At 53.8% G+C, this 19,714-nt stretch overlaps 1 protein-coding gene across 5 annotated transcripts in view; it reads left to right on the top strand.

Annotated features, from left to right (window-relative positions):
- MELTF (melanotransferrin) overlaps nucleotides 1-13,020 on the top strand; it is a 28,074-nt gene extending 15,054 nt beyond the window's left edge. For 2 of the 5 annotated variants that reach the window (XM_032298159.1, XM_032298158.1), the window contains 7 exons: nucleotides 3,947-4,043; nucleotides 4,903-5,097; nucleotides 5,741-5,897; nucleotides 5,982-6,049; nucleotides 7,952-8,139; nucleotides 10,529-10,727; nucleotides 11,175-13,020. In XM_032298159.1, the coding sequence (XP_032154050.1) occupies nucleotides 3,947-4,043; nucleotides 4,903-5,097; nucleotides 5,741-5,897; nucleotides 5,982-6,049; nucleotides 7,952-8,139; nucleotides 10,529-10,727; nucleotides 11,175-11,254 (984 nt within the window). In that variant the 3' untranslated portion in view covers nucleotides 11,255-13,020. The other 3 variants (XM_032298157.1, XM_032298156.1, XM_032298160.1) reach the window with 2 other exon arrangements.
- The last annotated feature ends 6,694 nt before the right edge of the window (nucleotides 13,021-19,714 follow it).

Genomic DNA, 19,714 nt, shown 5'->3' with positions numbered 1-19,714 from the left:
GCATGCTCCACCATGCCCAGCTAATTTTTGTATTTTTAGTAGAGATGAGTTTTACTAAGTTGGCTAGGCTGGTCTCGAACTTCTGACCTCATAATCCGCCCGCCTCAGCCTCCCAAAGTGCTGGGATTACAGGCGTGAGCCACCACGCCTGGCCGAGATCAACTTTTTTTAGCTTCCACATATGAGTGGAACATAAGGTGTTTAACTTTCTGTGCCTGGCTTATTGCACATAACACAACGTCCTCCAGTTCCATCCATGTTGCTGCCAGTGACAGGATTCCATTCTTTTTTATGGTTAAATAGTATTCCATGGTGCATCTATACCACATTTTCTTTATCCATCCCTCTGTTGTTGGACACCTGAGTTGATTCCATATCCTCGCTATTGTCACCAGTGCTGCGATGAACATGGGGGTGCAGACATCCCTTTCCATAGGCTGATTTCCTTTTCTTTGGACAGATTCCCAGTGGTGGGATTGCTGGACCATATGGTATTAAACAGATTGATTTGTAGTTTGTGGAGGGATATCCATACTGTTTTCCATAGTGGCTGTATGGGTTTATGTTCCCACCAACAGTGTGTAAGAGTTTCCTTAACTCTGCATCCTCACTAGCATTTGTTATTTTTTATCTTTTTGATAACAGACACCCTAACTGGGGTGAGCTGATACCTCATTGTGGCTTTGATTTGCATTTCCCTGATGATTAGTGATGCCTGCTGGCATTTTGTATGTCTTTGGAGAAACGTCTGTTCCTGTCATTTGCCCATTTTTAAGTTGGATGGATTTTGCTGTTGAGACGTTTCCGTTGCATGTATATTCTGGATATTAATCCCCTGTCGGATGAGTAATTTGTAAATATTTTTTCTCATTCCCCCCAGAGGTTGTCGTCATTTCACTCTGTCTATTGTTTTCTTCGCTGTGCAGAAATTTTTTTGTTTTATATAATTCCATTTGTTTATTATTGCTTTTCTTGCCTGTACCTTCAAGGTCTTTTCATAAAAATCTTTTCACAGACCAATGTCCTGAAGTGTTTTGCCTATATTCTCTTCAGCAGTTTTACTGTCTTGGGCCCTACATTTAGGGCCCTGATCCATTTTGAGTTGATCCCTGTGGAGGGGGAGGGGTGGGGGCTTAGTTCACTTGGCCCTTGGACATTCAGCCTTCCCAGCAGCATCTCTTGAAGAAGAGATCACTCTTTTCCCAATGAGTGTTCTTGGAAACTTTGTCAAAAATTAGCTGGCTGCAAAAATGTGGGTTAATTTCTGGGTTTTCTATTCTGTATCATTGGTCTGTGTGTCAGTTTCTATGCCTCTATCTTTGCTCTTTTTGCTTAGGATTGCTTTGGCTATTCAGGGTCTTTTGTGGTTCCATACAAATTTTAGGATTGTTTTTGCTAATTCTGTAAAGAATGTCATTGGTATTTTCATGGGGAAGTTCAACATTTTTGACAACACCATGCACTCGGAAATATATTTGATACCAATCACAATCTAGTACACAAAAACTTTTTTTGTTTGTTTGTTTTGAGACGGAGTTTTGTTCTTGTTGCCCAAGCTGGAGTGCAATGATGCGATCTTGGATCACTGCAACCTCTGCCTCCTGGGTTCAAGCGATTCTCCTGCCTCAGCCTCCTGAGTAGCTGGGATTACAGGCACATGCTACCACACCTGGCTAATTTTTTTTATTTTTAGTGGAAACAGGGTTTCACCATGTTAGCCAGGCTGGTCTTGAACTACTGACCCAGGTGATCCACCTGCCTCAGCCTCCCAAAGTGCCAGAATTACAAGCATGAACCACTGCTCCCAGATAAACTTTTCTTTCGGATATAAATAAATGAAAAAATGTATATCCGGTATATACAGAGAGAGGACACAAACAGTACCCGCTATTTTCTATTGTATTCTATTCTAATCCTTTTTGTTCCTGACACTTGTCATGACCCGTGAAATCGATTTGGCCCCCATGAATAGCTCACCATCTGCAGCTAGAAATACTGGCCTGATCTCTAGTGCCCGTTCAGCTCTTTCCTCATTTGCTTCTCTGCCTGGAGACTGAGGCCAGATGCAGAGGAGGCCCCAGAAGCCCTGTAGTCAGGGAGGAGGACTGCTGTGGTCACGATGTCCAGCCTCGGGCCAGAGCCCTAGCTGTCAGCCGCTGGGTGCCCACACCCCCCAGTTTCTGTTTTCAGAGCAAGTAGGTGGGGCCTGCTCAGGGAGTCCCCAAGCACAGGCTATAGCCCCTCAGTGGTGCCAACCTTGCCCAGATCAGAGAACCACACTGACTGGAAGGCCACAGAGAGGAGACTGGGCAGGAATACAGGGTGACCAGGCCTATGACAATATGATAATGACCATCGTGCAAGCTGACACTTCTGTGTGCCCCACTCAGTGAAGGCCACTGTGTGGGTCATCTCATGAAATTCTCATAACAGCCCCACTTTTGGGTCTGGAACTGGGGAGACAGAGGCTGGGAAAGTAACTTTCCCACGGCCACCAGCCAGGAAGTACTGAACAGGCTTCTCCCCACCACTTGGCCTGAGCCAGGCCGCAGACCTGCCTCCACACTTCCGGATCTTGGGAGTGGAGAACACCCCAGCCTCATGCCAAGGAGTGCCCAGGCCTGAGGTGGGGGTGTTCCGGGAGCTTCCTCAGGGGCTGATGGAAGCCTGTCTTGTGCAGAGCTGAGCACAAGTGTGTGAAATGCTGACAGAGAAGCCTCTGCTGGCCCTGAGGAAAGGGCTTGGTGGGGGGTCTTTATTTCCCAGTGCCAAGCAGGCTGCCTTGTTGTTCCAACAGCCCCAGAGCAGGAAGAGGTGCAGGGAGGGAGCTTTCAGCCCCTCTGAGTGACAGCCTCCTCTCAATCTGAGCTCACAGAGGGCCGGGAGCTGCCCAGGGGCCTGAGGGAAGGGAAGAGACTTCAGGGGCTCCTCAGAACCCCAGCAAAGGGCTCAAAGACCCTCAGTTCTAGCTTCTAAGGTTCTCAGAGAGGTGTCCAGTGTGGCTCTACACCCATTCCTACCCTGCCAGTTACCCAGGGAAGGGACCATCAGCCAGAGGGCCCTGGGCTGCGGTGTAGGGTCTGTGTCCTGCCTGACAGCACAGTAGGAGGAGGTCTGGGCGGTGGGAAAAGGGCCCTTAGAGGTGCACCCTCCTGGCCCCAAATATCAGTACTACTGCCTGTTATTCCAACACCATCACTTCATGCCTCTTCAGGAACGGTGTGGGACACCCTCCTGGGCCACAGATGTTCCCCACCCCCCCCATCATCACCCCCTTCCCTTGAGGTTAATCACACTACTATGGCTTCATTACCAGTTAGCCCTTGGTGGGGTCCTGGGGCTTCCGAATGAACAAGTGGGGTGGGTGCAGGTGACCTGGAGGGCCCCAGGAGGCTCCTGGGAAGAAGGCCCTGGGCGCCTCCTGCTGCCTCTGCAGGCAGAGCTCTATCCCTCAACCCTGGAGCCCCTCCCCAGGCCCTGAGACCGCCATCTTTTCAGATCTGGGTCATTCTTCCATCTGTACACGCGTTTAGCAGACAGGCATTGCACCACAAGGTGTGTGGCCCTTGGCCAGGTGCTGGAGATGCGGTGCCTGGCTGTCTAGATGCTGGCAGTGCACAGGGAGGCCCACACTGAGCATGAGGAGAGGGATCGGCTTGCTTTGCTCAGAGCAGGCACACAGGGGACCCTGGGTAGCCACACGCAGGAGTGCTGCGTGGGTGTTTCCGCCCTTGGTCCTTCAGGCACCCCTCCTGGCCAGGCAACTTCACAATGAGAGGAAGGGGCAGACCACCAGGATGGGGTATTTCCTATCCAGGTTCCCCAGGGGGAGGAAGCCCGAGGCCACAAACCCCAAGAGGCCAGGCCCTGCCACCTCCATAGGACCCCAACATCTAGAACCATCCAGGGCCCACCCCGGCCAAGTTGCTTCTTCTGTTCCCTTCAGGCTGGGCACATCGACGCTGTGACGCTGAGTAGCGAGGACATTTACACGGCGGGGAAGACGTATGGCCTGGTTCCTGCAGCCGGGGAGCGCTATGCCCGTGAGTGCAGGGCCTGCTGCCTGGCCTCAGCCGGGAGGTGGGGATATTTTTATAAATATAAAAATGTGTTCTCCTCGTCATTTTCAAAAGCTCCATGCCTCTCTCCTGGGGATAGAAGCTGTCTGTCACCAGGCCTGCCCCTCCTGCCCTAGACCTCAGTTTCTCCAACTATTCAACAAACGTCTCTAAGGGGTTGGCAAACTTTCTGTAAAGGATCAGAGGACAGATACTCAAGGCTTTGCAGATGACAGTCTCTCTTTAAATAACCCTTTCAAAATATAAAAACATTCTTAGCTTACAATCCAGGCCATATGAGAGAAGGCCTTGTGGTTTGCCATCTTGGACTACTGGGGTTCCTCAGCCTCTTCTGGCCCTAGCCAGCCATGGAAGACAGCCCTTCAGAGTCCCTCAGCTCATTCGCACCTTCTCAGGGGCCTGGGCTGGGGCTTTGGCCTCTGTCTTCTTACTGGTGACCTCAGAGGCCTGAGTCCCTTCCACCTGGGTGTGAGAAATCTCTGGGCTATGGGAAAATGCTTCTGCAGCCTCATCTTTCCTCCCGGGCAGTGAGAAAAATACCACTTGGTATAAGGAAAGAAAGAAGTCCCTGTGGTTAAGGACTGCCGGGGACCAGAGGAAGACAAAGCTGAAAAGTGGAGCCGGGAGGTTGCTTCTCACAAGGGACGCAGGCAGGGGCCCCACTGGGCCTGCTCCTGGAGCACCCCAGCCTCAGGCCTGGGCACTCTGGCCTGCACAGCTCAGGCAAAGAGCCAGGAAGGAGAGGGTTTGAAGGAAGGACCCCATAGGCACTTGCCCTGGCTGTCAGATGAGGGGCCCCTCATGTGAGTCCCTCTCTCCCCAGCGGAAGACAAGAGCAACTCATACTTCGTGGTGGCCGTGGTGAAGCGGGACAGCTCCCACGCCTTCACCTTAGATGAGCTTCGAGGCAAGCGCTCCTGCCATGCCGGCTTCGGCAGCCCTGCGGGCTGGGATATCCCCGTGGGCGTCCTCATTCGGAGAGGCTTCATCAGGCCCAAGGACTGTGACGTCCTCACAGGTACCCCCCTTTTAGGAACGCAGACTGGGGAAGCCTTCTCTGGGATTGGCTAGGGACCGGCAACTAGTTGGGGAGGGGACCTTGTTGGAAGGTGGCCAGGCATGTGCATAAGTGCCCAGGTATCTCCACAGGTGGGGACAGAAGCCCCCACCATATGCTGTACATGAAACCCTTCCCATGTATTAAATCACACAACATCCATGGAAACTGGCAAGATCCTTGGGCTGACGGGCACACACCTCTGTCCTGGCTGTTAACTCAGAAAAAATACCAGCACTTCTTTTCTAACCACTGACACAAGCACAACGGAGGGCACTAGGGTTGGCGGCTCCCACTCCCAGACAGCTGGACAGTTGCTCTGATTGGAACAAAATAGTGAGGTAGTGAGTTCCCTGTCCCTGAGGGAGTTCAAGTGATGTTTGGTGATGGGGTTCCTGTATCTAGACAACCTCTGCATTTTCCTCTTGATGAGATCTTCCAGGAGGAGACACTCCACTGAGAGCTAAGAGGGGAGCGGAGCAGACAGGTGGCCTTGCAGCGTAGGCCCAGGCGGGTGGGCAGATCTGTGGGGGAGCAGCCACCCATCTCCCTGCCACACTTTCCGCTGCTGGCCCCTCATCATTGCCCTTCCCCTCCACCCCAGCGGTGAGCAAGTTCTTCAATGCCAGCTGCGTGCCCGTGAACAACCCCAAGAACTACCCTTCCTCACTGTGTGCGCTTTGCGTGGGGGACGAGCAGGGCGGCAACAAGTGTGTGGGCAACAGCCAGGAGCGATACTACGGCTACAGCGGCGCCTTCAGGTACTAGGGTGGCCTGGTGGTCTGGGGCTATGTGCAGAGGTTGGGACCCTCCTGCCAACGCCTGCCCTGCCCTCTGTGTGGCAGGTGCCTGGTGGAGAATGCTGGTGACGTTGCCTTCGTCAGGCACACGACTGTCTTTGACAACACAAATGGTAGGTAAGGGCCAGAGCAGGGCTAAAGGTAGGTCGGGGGGACTGTCCCCATCCTCAGCACAATACAGACACCAGGTGTGCTGGGTTTGGGCCAGGCAGCAGCTCAGAGAGACTGAGTCTAGACCGAGCCTCCTGGGAAGCTGGGAGCCCCACAGAGTAAGAACAGACTTCAGACCACACATCCAGGGGTGCTGGACACATGACTGTCTTCACTGGTCTGGAATTCAAGTCCCTAATCCACTGAAATGGTAGAAACTCAATCCCAGTCCATTTGGAAAGACCCCCTTCTGAGGGTATTTATGTAGTGCCAAGGTGTGAGGTGGGGGTGGCATGAGCCTCTCCACAGGGTCATGAGTTCAATCAGTATCTGGTCTGTGTTCCTGAGCACATCACTGCTTCATGCAAGGAAATCTCTCTGCAGTCCCCAAGCCAGACCGAGGCAGAGCACACCTGAAACATCACACAGATTTCTTCCTGGAGTCACCTTCCCGGGCTCCACCTGGGATAAACAGCTCAGGAATGCTCTGCTCTGGGACCCCCATACATACACGGACCCATGGTAGCATGCGGTCCTAATGTAGCATCACTTCTCCCTATTCTTGTTTTCTGTGAAGGAATCTGTGTCCATTTTGAAGACTAGAGGCTATTTTCCTCCAACACCAAAGGCTTGTACTTTCTGCATATTCTGCCTACACCCCAGGCTTTGAAACCACAAAGGCTGGAGGCTCGGTCTTCTCCACTCGCTCCCAACGCATCTCCTTCTAGAAACTTAGCCCAGAAAGGCACAACTGTGGCCTGGAGGGGAGGGGATTGGACAACGGGAAGTGAGACTTGCAGGGAAAAAAAACTCAAAAAACATCAGTATTTCAACACTTGGTTCTTGCCTCCTGTGGAAGTCAAGGCAGTAGAACCATTTGCCCCAGCAGAGCTAGGGAGGGCTCCAGGCCCTGAACCCTTCCTGTTGCCACAGCCCAGCTTCCCTGCCCAGCCTCCTACCAAGAACACCTGAACCCTCCCCCAGGAGGAGGGAGCTGTGTGCTCCTGCATGAGCCCGGTGAGCCTGCCTGGTCCCAGACCTGTGCACGGTGTGGTCTGGGATGGGGTCAGGGGAGGAGGGCAGGTGCTCAGGAGGCTTTGGAAGATTCCCTTGCAGTGACTCACCCACCCCCCAGGACCTCCCGCTCTTTTCCCTTTTATCTTTAGCTCTCCTTGAGGCCCACCTGGATTTCCTGGAAATGGGAGGAGGATGGACACTAAGTGAATGCTCAGAGACACAAAAACGTGATTCTGGGGGCAGCATTTTCTCAGGAAGCCCTGGGACCATCTGCTTTAGAATCACTGGGATGCTGGTTTAACATGCAAATTTCTGAGCCCCGTCTGAGACCTTTGCAGATTCTTTGCAAGCAAGGGCCCCTGAAGCTGCCTTTTACATCCACAAGTGATGCTACACCCTGTTCCACTTGAGAACTTCAGCCTTTAGGGGCAATCACCCACCACCTTCAGGGTGCCGCCCCACCCTCAGGCTTGAGGATGTAACACATAGATGGGGTTCTTGCCTGGGAGTGACTAACAGCCTCAGTTTCCTCACCTGTAAAATGGGGACAACAACACCTGTCCAGCCTAACTGTTGTGAGGATCAAGCAATGCTTCTAAAGCGTTGGTCACATAGTAGGTCTTCCCTCCTCCCTGCTAATGGCAGCTCCTGCTAATGGCATTAACACAGCTGGGTTCTCTCACCCTGACAATATAGCAGAGCACTTGGAGAACAGAGAGGGTTGGGTGCTGACCAGAGGTTGCCACCTCCCTGTAGTGAAGGACTTGGAGGACCCAGGATAGCAGCCTCTCTTTACACTTCTTCCCACTCCCCTGAACATCTCCACATACAATGTTTTACCTCCCCAGGCCACAATTCCGAGCCCTGGGCTGCTGAGCTCAGATCAGAGGACTATGAACTGCTGTGCCCCAACGGGGCCCGGGCAGAGGTGTCCCAGTTTGTAGCCTGCAACCTAGCACAGATACCACCCCATGCTGTCATGGTCCGGCCAGACACCAACATCTTCACTGTATATGGACTGCTGGACAAGGCCCAGGTGAGCCAGGATGGGGTTGCCTCACTGAGGGGTATGCAGCAGGGGTAAGATAAGCCCCTGGGAAGAAACAGACCTGGAACAGACCTCTAGAGAAACCAGGGAAGCGTGGGGAAAATTCTGTGATTTTCACTTACTCAAGGACATCCCTTTGGAAACTATCCCCTCTGTCTCCTGCATCACTGATTTTCCCTTCTCAGATGGACCATTTTCACCAACATGAAACATGCTGTTATTTCTGTCATCCTTAAAGGACAAACTAACCCCTCTCACATCCATCCTCTTGCAGCTGTAATCCTGCTCCCTTTCAAAGCAAAACTGTGAAGAGTGGTCTCTGGAGTTACAGTCCTCTCCTCTGGTCTCTCTTAAGGATGCAGACTACCCCAGACAGGTTCCCAATTGGGCCCTGAAGCTGTTCTTGTCAAGGTCACAGTGAACCATGTTGCTAAAACCAGTGGCCATTTCTCAGTCTTCATTTTACTTGACCTCTCAGCAGCACTGGCCACAGCTCTGCCTCCTCTGGTAAACACCTTCCCTGGCAGGCTTCCAGGTCCCCAGCCCTGCCTGGCTCTTCTGTCACCTCTCTCGCCACTCTTCAGTCTTCTTTGCTGATTCCTCCTCATCTCCTGACCTGTTAGCCCTAGGATTCAGTTCTCAGCCCTCTTCTCTCTCTCTACACCTGACCCTTGATCTCGTCCAATCCCATGTCATCCAATCCCATCTGTATACAGACAGCTTCTAAGTTTACATGTTTAGTCCAGACCTCAGCCCCAAGCTTGCCTATTTAACTACATACCTGACATTTCTACTTGTGATTCTAACAGGCATCTCAAACGGATCAAGTCCAGAGTTGGACTCCCGTTCCTCCTTCAGTCTTCCCCTCTTTAGTTAAGAGCAACTTTAGCCTTTCCATTTCCTCAGGAGTCATTTTTGACTCCAGTCTTCCTCTCATGTTCTATATCCAATCCATCAGCAAATCCCATTGGCTGTGCATTCAAAATACACCTAGAATTTAAACCCGGGTTGTCTGAAAATGGAGCCACTGGTTTCTAACCACTCCCCCTCCCCCAACTGACTTGAGCTGAACTTGCCTTCTCCACACCCCAGCAGCACAGAACTGCAGAGCTGGCTGGCTCGTCAGGCCTGTTCCTAAACTTTAACATTTTGAAATTATGCGTGTTCCTCTCATCTTCCCCACAGAACCCCTCTATCCCAGGAGTGATTTACTCTGGGTCCCTGGGCTTCCCTAAAGCGTTCTTAAGTCCTCTGAAGTAGTGTGGGAGAAGAATCCTGGGTGGATGTGCATTTTTCTGGGGAGAAGGCTGACAGCTTTCATCAGATCTTAGAGAGGATCTGCGAGTCCCCTCCAAAAAGGCTGAGAACCACATGATTCCTTTGTTCCTTCTTGATCAGTACTTAACACTTGATGTAGACATTCATACATGTTCTCCAGAAGTCCTTTATTTATATTTATATTCATAAGTTCCCATACTACTTCTGGTCTTTTCAGTAGTTTTTTTTTTCTTTTTCTTTCTTTTTTTTTTTTTGAGATGGAGTCTCGCTCCGTTGCCCAGGCTGGAGTGCAGTGGTGTGATCTTGGCTCCCTGCAACCTCCGCCTCCTGGGTTCAAGCGATTCTCCTGCCTCAGCCTCCTGAGTAGCTGGGATTACAGGTACGTGCCACCATGCCTGGCTAATTTTTGTATTTTTAGTAGAGATGGGGTTTCACCATGTTGGTCAGGCTAGTCTCGATCTCTTGACCTTGTGATCTACCCACCTCTGCCTCCCAACGTGCTGGGATTACAGGCGTGAGTCACGGCACTCCGCCTTTAGCAGCTCTTTTAGGGCTGTAGCTGCAGAATCATTCCAGTGATTCTGAGCAGTGAGGAGAGGAGTGCAGCATCCCTGGGCGGAGGTCAGTGAAGACACGCCCAGCTCACCCGTTATTCTGTGACTGGTTGCAGAACACAAGTCTCTCTCGAAATTGTTTAGGTTTGTGGGAAGGAAATCTGTAAGCTAGAGTGAGAAAGCCTTATGGAAAAGGCCAAGAAATGCTGAGCAGGCCTAGCAGAACACTCAGGAATCCCACCGACACCATCCCTCATTTCCGGATCTTTCTTCCTGGACCTCTCGGGCTTCAGTCCTGCATCCAAGAGCTGGAGCGCTGCGGTGCTTCTGAATCCCTCTTCCAGTGGCACCTGTGTCCCCACATCCCCTTGGGTGACAGAGGCGGATCAGATGTCAAGCTTACAACTTCCAGTCAGAGTTGTGGGGCCCTGAAATGACTTGCTCTTTGGGTCACTGTATGTAAAGCAATTTGCAGCAAGCGGCACCTGGGCGGGTGACCCTGTGTGAGCCCAGGTGAGAAGCAGGGCTGCTTGTGGTGCTTCCAGGATCTGTTTGGAGACGACTACAATAAGAATGGGTTCAAAATGTTCGACTCCTCCAACTATCACGGCCAAGACCTGCTTTTCAAGGATGCCACAGTCCGGGCGGTGCCTGTCGGGGAGAAAACCACCTACCGCGACTGGCTGGGGCTGGACTACGTGGCTGCGCTGGAAGGGATGCTGTCTCAGCAGTGCTCGGATGCAGGTAGGACGGGTCCGCCCTGCCGCCTCCCTGGTGCCATTCAGACCCCTTCACCCCAGAACTTTGCAGGAGTTGGGGGGTGGGGATGCTGCGGGTCCGGGGAGCCGGGTGGAGGCCCCGTTCACAGCAGTCCAGGTGGGGTGTCCCGGGACACTGCAGTCCAGGGGGGGCAGGAGCCCGGCCGAGACTCCAGACAGACGTGGGTGATGAGTGTAAACGCTCAAAGCAGCGGTGCAGAGAGGATCTGAGGCCAGGCAGAAATCTGCAAGTGTAATTTTGGAAGGAATGAATATAAAGGCAGCAAGGGAAAGGAGCATTGCAATCGAATAGAAAAGTGGGAGGCTGGGGCGAGGTCGGTCCAGAGAGATCCCCCCACCCCACTAGGGTCGGTGCCTCAGGCGGCCACCGCGGCCCCGACTTCGGGGCCTGACCTCCCGCGTTCGTCCCCAGCGGCCTCGGCCTCCGGGACGCCCCTGCTCCCGCTGCTGTTGCCCGTCCTCGCCGCCCGCCTGCTCGCGCCCGCCCTCTGAGGCTCGGTCGCCCGCCAGAGCCCGCGCCCTCGGAGACCCGCCGCGCCCCACAGCTCCCGGAGCCGCGATTCCCGCCGGGGGAGTTTCCGCGGCTGCTTCGCGCTGGAATCCAGAAGGAAGCTCGGAAAGGCCCGGCCCGGCGCGGGCGGGAACAGGCGCCTCCCCGGGAGCCCCGCCGCCCACGGGCGCCACCTGGCGCTGCTACCTGAGGCGCCGCCCCCGTGCCCGCGCGGCCCTCCCCGCCAACCGCCGCCTCCCGCCACCTGGAGCCGCCTGGGCCGAGCCGGAGGAGGCTGGTTGCCCAGGAAACCGCTGAGCCCGGGCTTCCCGCCGCCCGAGGGGCCCGCCAGCCTCCTTCCCGCAGCCCTGCGCCCCCGTGCGCGAGGCCTCCTGGGGACGCGGTGGCCACTGAGGCACCTACACCCGGAGGCTGCAGCCAGGCCCTCCGAGGAGGCCCGGCCGCGGGCGCCATCGGGACCCAGCCCGTGGGACAGCGGCCCCTGCTGGCGGGGAGGGACGGAGAGAGGGAGGCTGGACCAGGGCGACTGGGAGAAACCCACCCGGGAACCCCTCTCCAGCTCCTTGGGGAGAAGCCTTCGCCAGTGGGACCTTGTGCGGGGCGGGAGCTCCAATCCCTCCGACCGCCGGTGCGCTGGGAGGGAGGCAGGCCCTGGGGCATCTCTGTGTGCCCTGCCGGGTCCTCCACGGTGGCCGCGCCAGCGCCATCCGGGGCCAGCTGCGTCCACGGAACCCCCTCCTGAGTCTCCTCTTAGGCTCAGCCTCAGGCTCTCGCCTCCCCTGCCTCCATGGGTGCCCACCGCCCGCACCCACGTCCCAAGCCTGGCAGCAGCAGCTGCCCAAGCCTGAAGGGATCCTGAGGCGACCCAGGCCGCAGGCTGCTGAGGCCATCTGAAGGGCTGGGCGTGGGGGGACGCCTTTCTTCTCGTCAGAGGAGCCACCGGGCTGGGTTCCGAACGGGGGCGAGCTCCGTCTGTCTCCTCACCCAGCCCTGCACCTACTGGGCCCTCCTGGGCCTGGGGACCACCTGCTCCCCGTTCCCGCACGCGCGAGGCAGCAGAAAGAGCCCGGACAGGGCCTGTCTCTACTCCATTTTGCCACAGTTGTCTGAGAAGCTAGAAAAAGTTTCCAGAACTGCCAGCCCTTAAAAAAAAAAAAAAAAAAAAAAAAAAGGAAGAGAAGAAATGGGAGCAAGCAGCCCTCGTCAGCAGACTGGGAGCGGCGTGGGCCCGGAGCTATTTGCATTCCGGTCTGCGGGGGCTCAGGGATGCTGATGACAGGCCCGGTTTCTGGTGGCTGGCCCCCACCTGTGGGCGTCGGGAAGGATCCCTTCCATGTCTCAGCAGCAGAGGAGGCCCTGGCAGCGTCCTGGCTGTAGCCATGCAGTCCCAAGGAGTCCCAGTCATCTTCACCCCACTGGGAGGGGCCACAAGGACCTGGCCCTCTGCCAGCAGGCTTTGTCCCCTCTTGCTGTAGGGAGCCAGTGATTCTCCTCCAACCTGATGATTGCTTGGTTTTTTCAAAAGGGAGATTTGGGCGGTGAGAAGTGTATTTCTGGTGGCTACTCCAGGCTAGCGTGCTGTGAGCCATTGAAGGTGTGGGCTGCTTGAGTGCTATGTAAGTAACGTTGGATTGTCAGGTGGCAGTAGGGGGCCACTGCTGTGTCAGTGCTAATGAAAGATGTTGGTTTGTTTCTAAAATAAAGCCAAACAACCCTCCACATGCAGAGGCTTGGATCCTGATAGAAACTTCCTGCTGCTGATTTGTTTTGTTTTGTTGGGTTCTCAAAGACCTACCTGCTCCACCCAGAAAGGCAGATTCCATTCTCCAAGAGCCAGTCAGGGACCCCTCTCGTCCTCGAGTCAGTGAGGCCCCCAGTGCCCTTCTTCAACCTGGACTTGTTCTCTGGCCCTTGCAGGGCCTCAGCTGTCCTGGCACATTCCAGCTGCCTCCACCCCATCTGTCTCTGAGGTGTCTGCCCCTCTGGGGATGGGTGCAGAGGAGGGTGCAAACTTCTCTGCTGCCCCCTGCCCCGTACCTCCAAAATAAACTGCCCACCTCTTTTCTCTGGCAAGCTTGCTGCTAACTCGCTAGAAGGGGAGGCGTGGGGAGCTGATCTCCGAGGGACCCTACAGTGGGTGCTCTCTGGTATGTACTGAGGTGTAGGTGGGCCCGTCTGGTCTTGATCAGTGCTCTGTCCTCCCTTGGGAAGGAGAATTTTCTCTGCCTCCCTCTCATGGCTCCTACCCTTCACTTGGTGGCCCCCATGCCACCCTCCCCACTGTGGCCATCTCCCAGAGCCAGGTCTTACCCACCACTGCACACGGACCATTTCTCATGATGTTGCCGCAATTATCACAAAGCCAGGCAATTCCTGGGGACCTGGATAGCCAAAGTTGACAGACTGTCTCTGCATCACGTGGCCCAGTCTCAGCTGCACAGTCGCTCCAGCTTGCCTCATGCTGCCACTTCCCCACCCTGAACCTTTGGAAAAGGAAAGTTAACCTTTGGACACCCTAGCTCCTCATCTGAAAAACACACAGAGTACAATCACTGGCCTGGCGAGGCAGTTGCGAAGATCGAGTCTAAGATGCAAAACACTCAGCACAATGCTTGGCACACGGTGGGTGCAGGAAGATGTTCATTGTCACCGCTGCTATTACTCCAGAGTCTATTTTCTTGTCTCCAAATTCCTGGGAGAGATCATCCGATTAGCCCCAATGTGCATCAGGTGTCTACTACTGGGCCAGTCAGCACAGGGCAGAAGTGGGGTGTATAGCTGACACGTGGCCACGGAGGCCCCAGAGAAAGGAAATGAAATCCTTGTAAGTCAGGCAGCCATTCCCCAGTACCTCCCTGGCTACCAGGTCTGTTGTGGGGGCTATTTGCCATTGGTTGAGCAAATATTTACTGATACCTACAGTCAGTACCACACCCAAATCTAGGCAAGAAGGATCCTAGTCCTTGGTTTTGTGCTTTCAAGCAATGCTTCTCAGACCTTGATGTGCACATGAATTGCCTGGGGATCTTGTTAAAATGCAGGTTCTGGTTCAGGAGGCATGGCGTGAGTGAGGCTAAGAGACTGCCGTTCTAACTCCCAGTTCGTGCCCACGCTGGTGGTCCAGGGACCACACTTTTGAGAAGCAAGCCTTCAGAGGCCTCTGCTGGAGCCCTCCCGCAAACCACACCCCACCCATAGAGGGAGGGACACAGGGAAAAGGGATGCATTCACTCAGAGGGCATCTTTTTTTTTTTTTTTTTTTTTTTTTTTAGGCAGTCTTGCTCTGTTTCCCAGGCTGGAGTACAGTGGCACAATCTCAGCTCACTGCAACTTCTGCCTCCTGGGTTCAAGTAACTCTCCTACCTCAACCTGCCAAGTAGCTGGGACTACAGGTGCCCGCCACCATGCCTGGCTACTTTCTGTATTTTTAGTAGAGATGGTGTTTCATCATGTTGGCCAGGATGGTCTTGATCTCCTGACCTTGTGATCCACCTGCCTCGGCCTCCTAAAGTGTTGGGATTACAGGCATGAGCCACCACTCCTGGCCCCAGAGCCCATTTTTTACACCATGTTCCAGATATCCAGAATCCTGGAATTCATACCCCAAACAGCCCTGAGCCAGCTTCCACGGTTTAGAGGGCCCCTTCCTTAGATCCTGCCTCCCAAGGTGGCCAAAGCTCTTGCAGGAGGTATAGTTGAGCATGATGAGCAGGCTGCCATGTCCACCTGCACATGCACAAGGCCCTTGAAGCGTGGGATGCAGCTTGGACGGGAAGACGGCGGGTGGGCTGTGGTGGGGAAGCCTGTTCTCCCCGCACCTCCTATTCCAGGCTGCTGAGTCTTTATAAAGGTTTGTTTGTCAAAGTAGGAGGATAGGACACATTCTCTTTAATAGTTTGTTAGCTTGATTTGCAACATTTAAATATGGAACCACATAGTAGGTGGCCCTCCGTTGGTACTCTTGTCCTAGGCCCCACAAGCATTTGGGGCTGGCCTGCTGTGTGCACAGCCCTGTCCTCAGGGCTCTGGAAGTATAAAAAAGTAAGTACACAGCCTACTAGCCCTGCCCTTGGCCTCTTTTGGAGAAGCCACTGAGCTGGCGTGGCAGAAGAACACTGCAGCGCAGAAAGGGCAGTGACAAGGATAGACAGGTCCTTATGGGCCACGTGGCATGTCTGCAGACAAGCCGTCACCCCCAGCTTCACACTCCTCCCCAAGTGTTCTTGACCATTTACAATGAGGATGTATTATTTAGGACAGCATTCCTCACACAGCATGTATAACAGGTGTAAACGCTACAAATTTTTTTTTTTTTTTTGAGAGGGAGTTTTGCTCTTGTTGCCCAGACTGGAGTGCAATGGCACAATCTTGGCTCACCACAACCTCTGCCTCCTGGGTTCAAGCGATTCTCCTGCCTCAGCCTCCAGAGTAGCTGGGATTACAGGTGTGCACCCATGCCTGGCTAATTTTGTTTTGTTTTGTTTTTAAGTAGAGATGGGGTTTCTCCATGTTGGTCAGGCTGGTCTTGAACTCCTGACCTCAGGTGACCCACCTGCCTCGGCCTCCCAAAGTGCTAGGATTACAGGTGTGAGCCACCATGCCTGGCCTAAATGCTACAATTTTTTAAAAAGATATATTAGGCTGGGTACCGTGGCTCACACCTGTCAGCCCAGGGCTTTGGGAGGCTGAGGTGGAGGAATCACTTCAGCCCAAGAATTTAAGAATAGTCTGGGTAACAGAGTGAGACCCCATCTCTACAAAAAAATTTTTTTTAAAAGTAGCCAAGTGTGGTGGTCCACACCTGTAGCTCCAGCTACTTGGGAGGCTGTGATGGGAGGATCACTTGTGCCAGGAAGGTCGTGGTTGCAATGAGCCATGATGGTGCAATGCACTACAGACCAGACCCTGTCTCAAAAAAAAAGATATTCCAATTTGTTGAGTAGAAACCAGCTCACTCACCTAAGATTCAGGACACTTGAATTCTAGTTCCTGTTTGATATTCACCTTGGGCCAATACTTTCTCCTCTCCCCATCTCAGTTCCCAAATCTGTAAACTGAGAAATGTGTATGGTGCCTAGACGATTTCTAGCTCTACCAGAAATCCTTAGACTGAAACACATGTGAGTCTTCAGAGAGTTATTGCCTGTGCTGAAGCGAGAGGAGCTGGATGGGCTTTTTTCATTTCTGCCTTTCTCAGCTGCTTTTGGGATGGCGCTAACAGCCCAGAATCTGGGTTTCACAGAAGAGGGCCATAAACATCAAAAGTTCTCACCTTGAGCGTGTGTCAGGAGAACTTGTTAAAACACAGACTGTGAAGCTGGGTGCCATGGTGTGTGCCTGTAGTCCCAGCTACTTGGAGGCTGAGGCAGGACGATTGCTTGAGCCTAGGAGTTGAGGACAGCCTGAGCAATATAGTGAGACTCCCATCTCTAAAAATATATATATTGGCCAGGCATCGTGGCTCACGCCTATAATCCCAGAAATTTGGGAGGCTGAGGTAGGAGGATTGCCCAGTAGTTCAAGATCAGCCTGGGCAACATAGGCCCAATCTCTACAAAAAAAAAAAAAAAAGTTTTTAATTAGCCAGGCATGGTGGTGTGTGCCTGTGGTCCCAGCTACTCGGGATGCTGACAGGGGAGGGTCACTTGAGCCCAGGAGTTCGAGGTTGCAGTGAGCTATGAGCTCTGGTTGTGCCACTGCATCCCAGCGTGGCAGGTTCCCAGGTGGTCTGATGCTGCCGGTCAAGACGCCTCACTTTGAAAGCCTGGCGTGAGGCTGAGAGTCTGCAGTTCTAACCAACTCCCAGGTGGTGCCGGTGCTGGTGGTCCAGGGACCACTCTTTGAGAAGCAAGCCTTCAGAGGCCTCTGCTGGAGCCCTCCCCCAGACCATATCCCACCCACGGAGGGAGGAATCACAGGGAAAATGGATATGTTCACTCAGATGCCATTTTTTTTTTTTTTTTTTTGATTGGGGGAGGCGGAATCTTGCTCTGTTGTCCAGGCTGGAGTACAGTGGCGTCATCTTGGGTTCAAGTGATTCTCTTGCCTCAGCCTCCTGAGAAGCTGGATTACAGGTGCCCGCCACCATGCCCAACTACTTTTTGTATTTTTAGTAGATACGGGGTTTCACCATGTTGGCCAGGATGGTCTCGATCTCCTGACCTCGTGATCCACTTCAAGGCCATGTGAGCTCACACCCAATGAGTGCATTAATAGGTGCCTGCCCCAGCGGTCCAGGGCTTGGGTGGGAAGGGTGAGTGGTTCCCCCTAACCAGGGAACCTCATGGAGGAAGCCGGGCCCAGCCTGGAAGAAAAGCCAGGTCTGTGGCCATGGCCCCCTTGGTCTCCATGTGGAGAGGTGGAATGTGCAGGAAGGTGCATCAGCATTTCGCCCGGGTCTCTGAGCAGGTGGGCTGCGGGTAGGATGGCATTCTGACTTCACTCTTTCCCAGCATGTGGCTCCCCCTTCCCTCTGGCCCTGCACTCCCTGCCCTCACAATTCTGAGCAGGGCCCTCAGGAAGCAGAGAACACAGAGATCAGCAAGTGAAGGTCGTGTGTGGTCAGAATACCCCCCTTCTTCCTTCCTAGCTTCTGATGTCCCTGGAAACCTGCACCTCCACAGAAAAGCCAAATGGCATCTTCTCTACAGTGGTCAGACTTTGGGCCGTTGGGGGTGGAACAGAAGGGCCTGTGGTTTACCAGGCGGGGCATTCTTAGCCGAGATCTCCACCCAGCGTCTGTGGCAGATTCTGCTGCTGCTCCTCCCCTTCTTCCGTCTAGCAGACCCCGATTTTGTTTGGGTGGCAACGTGCCCAGCTAAAAATACTCACTCATGCATGCCCAGGCAACTCAGCTCTGGCTGAAGAAACCTGAGCAGAAGTTCCAGGGTGTGTGTTTCAGGGAGGCTTTTTAGGAGAAACAAGCAGCTAACACAGCCCATTGCCCCGGTGCCCTTCTCCCTCCTCCTGCCCGGAAAGTGGACAGGATCGCTGGAAAATGGAGCAAGAAGCACAAGGAAAAACACCACATGGTCAGGAGAGCAGAACAGAAAGACCAAAGCATTTGGCTCAGGTGGCAGGGCCATGCCTGGAACAGTCTAGACTCCCTGACAGCTAATTCTGGCCTTTTCTTGCTTCAGCTGGCTGCTGAATTGATATTAAGTGGCTACAGTGGAAAGAGCCCAACTTAGAAGCCTTGGGGCTTCTAAGTTCTTGTCTTGGCTTTGTGTGTGACTCAGGGCAAGTCACGGCCCCTCTCTGGGCCCTGTTTCTTCATCTGTGAGTGGACCAGAAGGCCTCCAGGGTCTCCTCAGGCCCTTCTGTAGCTTAGATTCAAGAACCAGAGCTGGTCCCAGCCGAAAGCTCCCGGAATGGGCATAAGTGGGGGATGTCAGGGACGGGGCAGGAAGTCACCTTGCGAACAGGCGACAACCTGAGGTTGGTGTCTTATCAGTGTTCAGCCACAAGATCTTGAAGCACAGAATTTGAGGGGTCTGCACTGTTCAGTCCAGTTGTCGGAAGCCTTTTAACATCCAAAGGGGAATTGTTACTAAGTATCTGCTTGACTTCAACGTTGGGATTCGTATTTGTCCCTGGAAGAAGCTCTGGGGGAGCTCTGCAGACCTGTCCCCTGCCCCACATGTCCTGTAAGTTAGGTGGGATGGCTGGTTGGAGCTGCAAAGCCTGAGGCGCTTCTGATTGGTGGCAACTGAGTCATGAGGCAACCCCTGTGATGTGGGTCAGCTTAGGCCTGTGTCTTGTGACAGAGCCCTGGTTCTGGGGGACAAAGCCATCCCCTCCAGAAGTGCAAAGCCTGAGACTGGGGAAGAGGAAAAGAGCAGGGTGCTGTCAATAAAGAATGAAGGAATGAAAAACAGATTCAGGCCACCCCAAACCACGCCACCCTCCACCCTGGCCCAGCCACAGTCCTGACTGATGTGGATTCCTGAAAGCACCTGTTGGTTTTCTGGGCTTTCTAGGGAGGCAGGATGGTGGGGCCTACAGCCTCAGAGGCAGAATGCACCAAAAGCACTCTGCAAAGGCCATCTGTGGGCAGAGGCACTAACTGGAGACTGCAACAGATGTTTTCATGATCGAGCTGGTGTGAGTCGGCTCAGGAACCGTCACCCTCCACAGAGACAACCTGTGAGCCTCTGTAAGAGGATCATTGGCCGGATTCCACCACGAAAGCTCTGGGATTCTGCCTGCTCCCTCCTCTTCCTGCCCGCTTTGGAAGGCCTCCTCCACACTCCAAGCCCAGCCGGTGATGGAATCACCGGAGCCCCCATAAACCAATCTGTGACTTTGGGACACACTGTGGGGTGAAGAGGAAACCTTGCCTTTGAAAACAGTAAAATAGTCAGATTCACCTATGTCTCTTCCCTTGGCAAAACAGTGTGTGTGTGTGTGTGTGTGTGTGTGTGTGTGTGTGTGTGTGTGTG

Source organism: Sapajus apella, unplaced genomic scaffold (assembly GCF_009761245.1).
Source record: "Sapajus apella isolate SASKATOON/1434 unplaced genomic scaffold, GSC_monkey_1.0 scaffold38, whole genome shotgun sequence".
Classification (NCBI taxonomy): Eukaryota; Metazoa; Chordata; class Mammalia; order Primates; family Cebidae; genus Sapajus; species Sapajus apella.
This window is presented reverse-complemented; position numbering and strand designations above follow the sequence as displayed.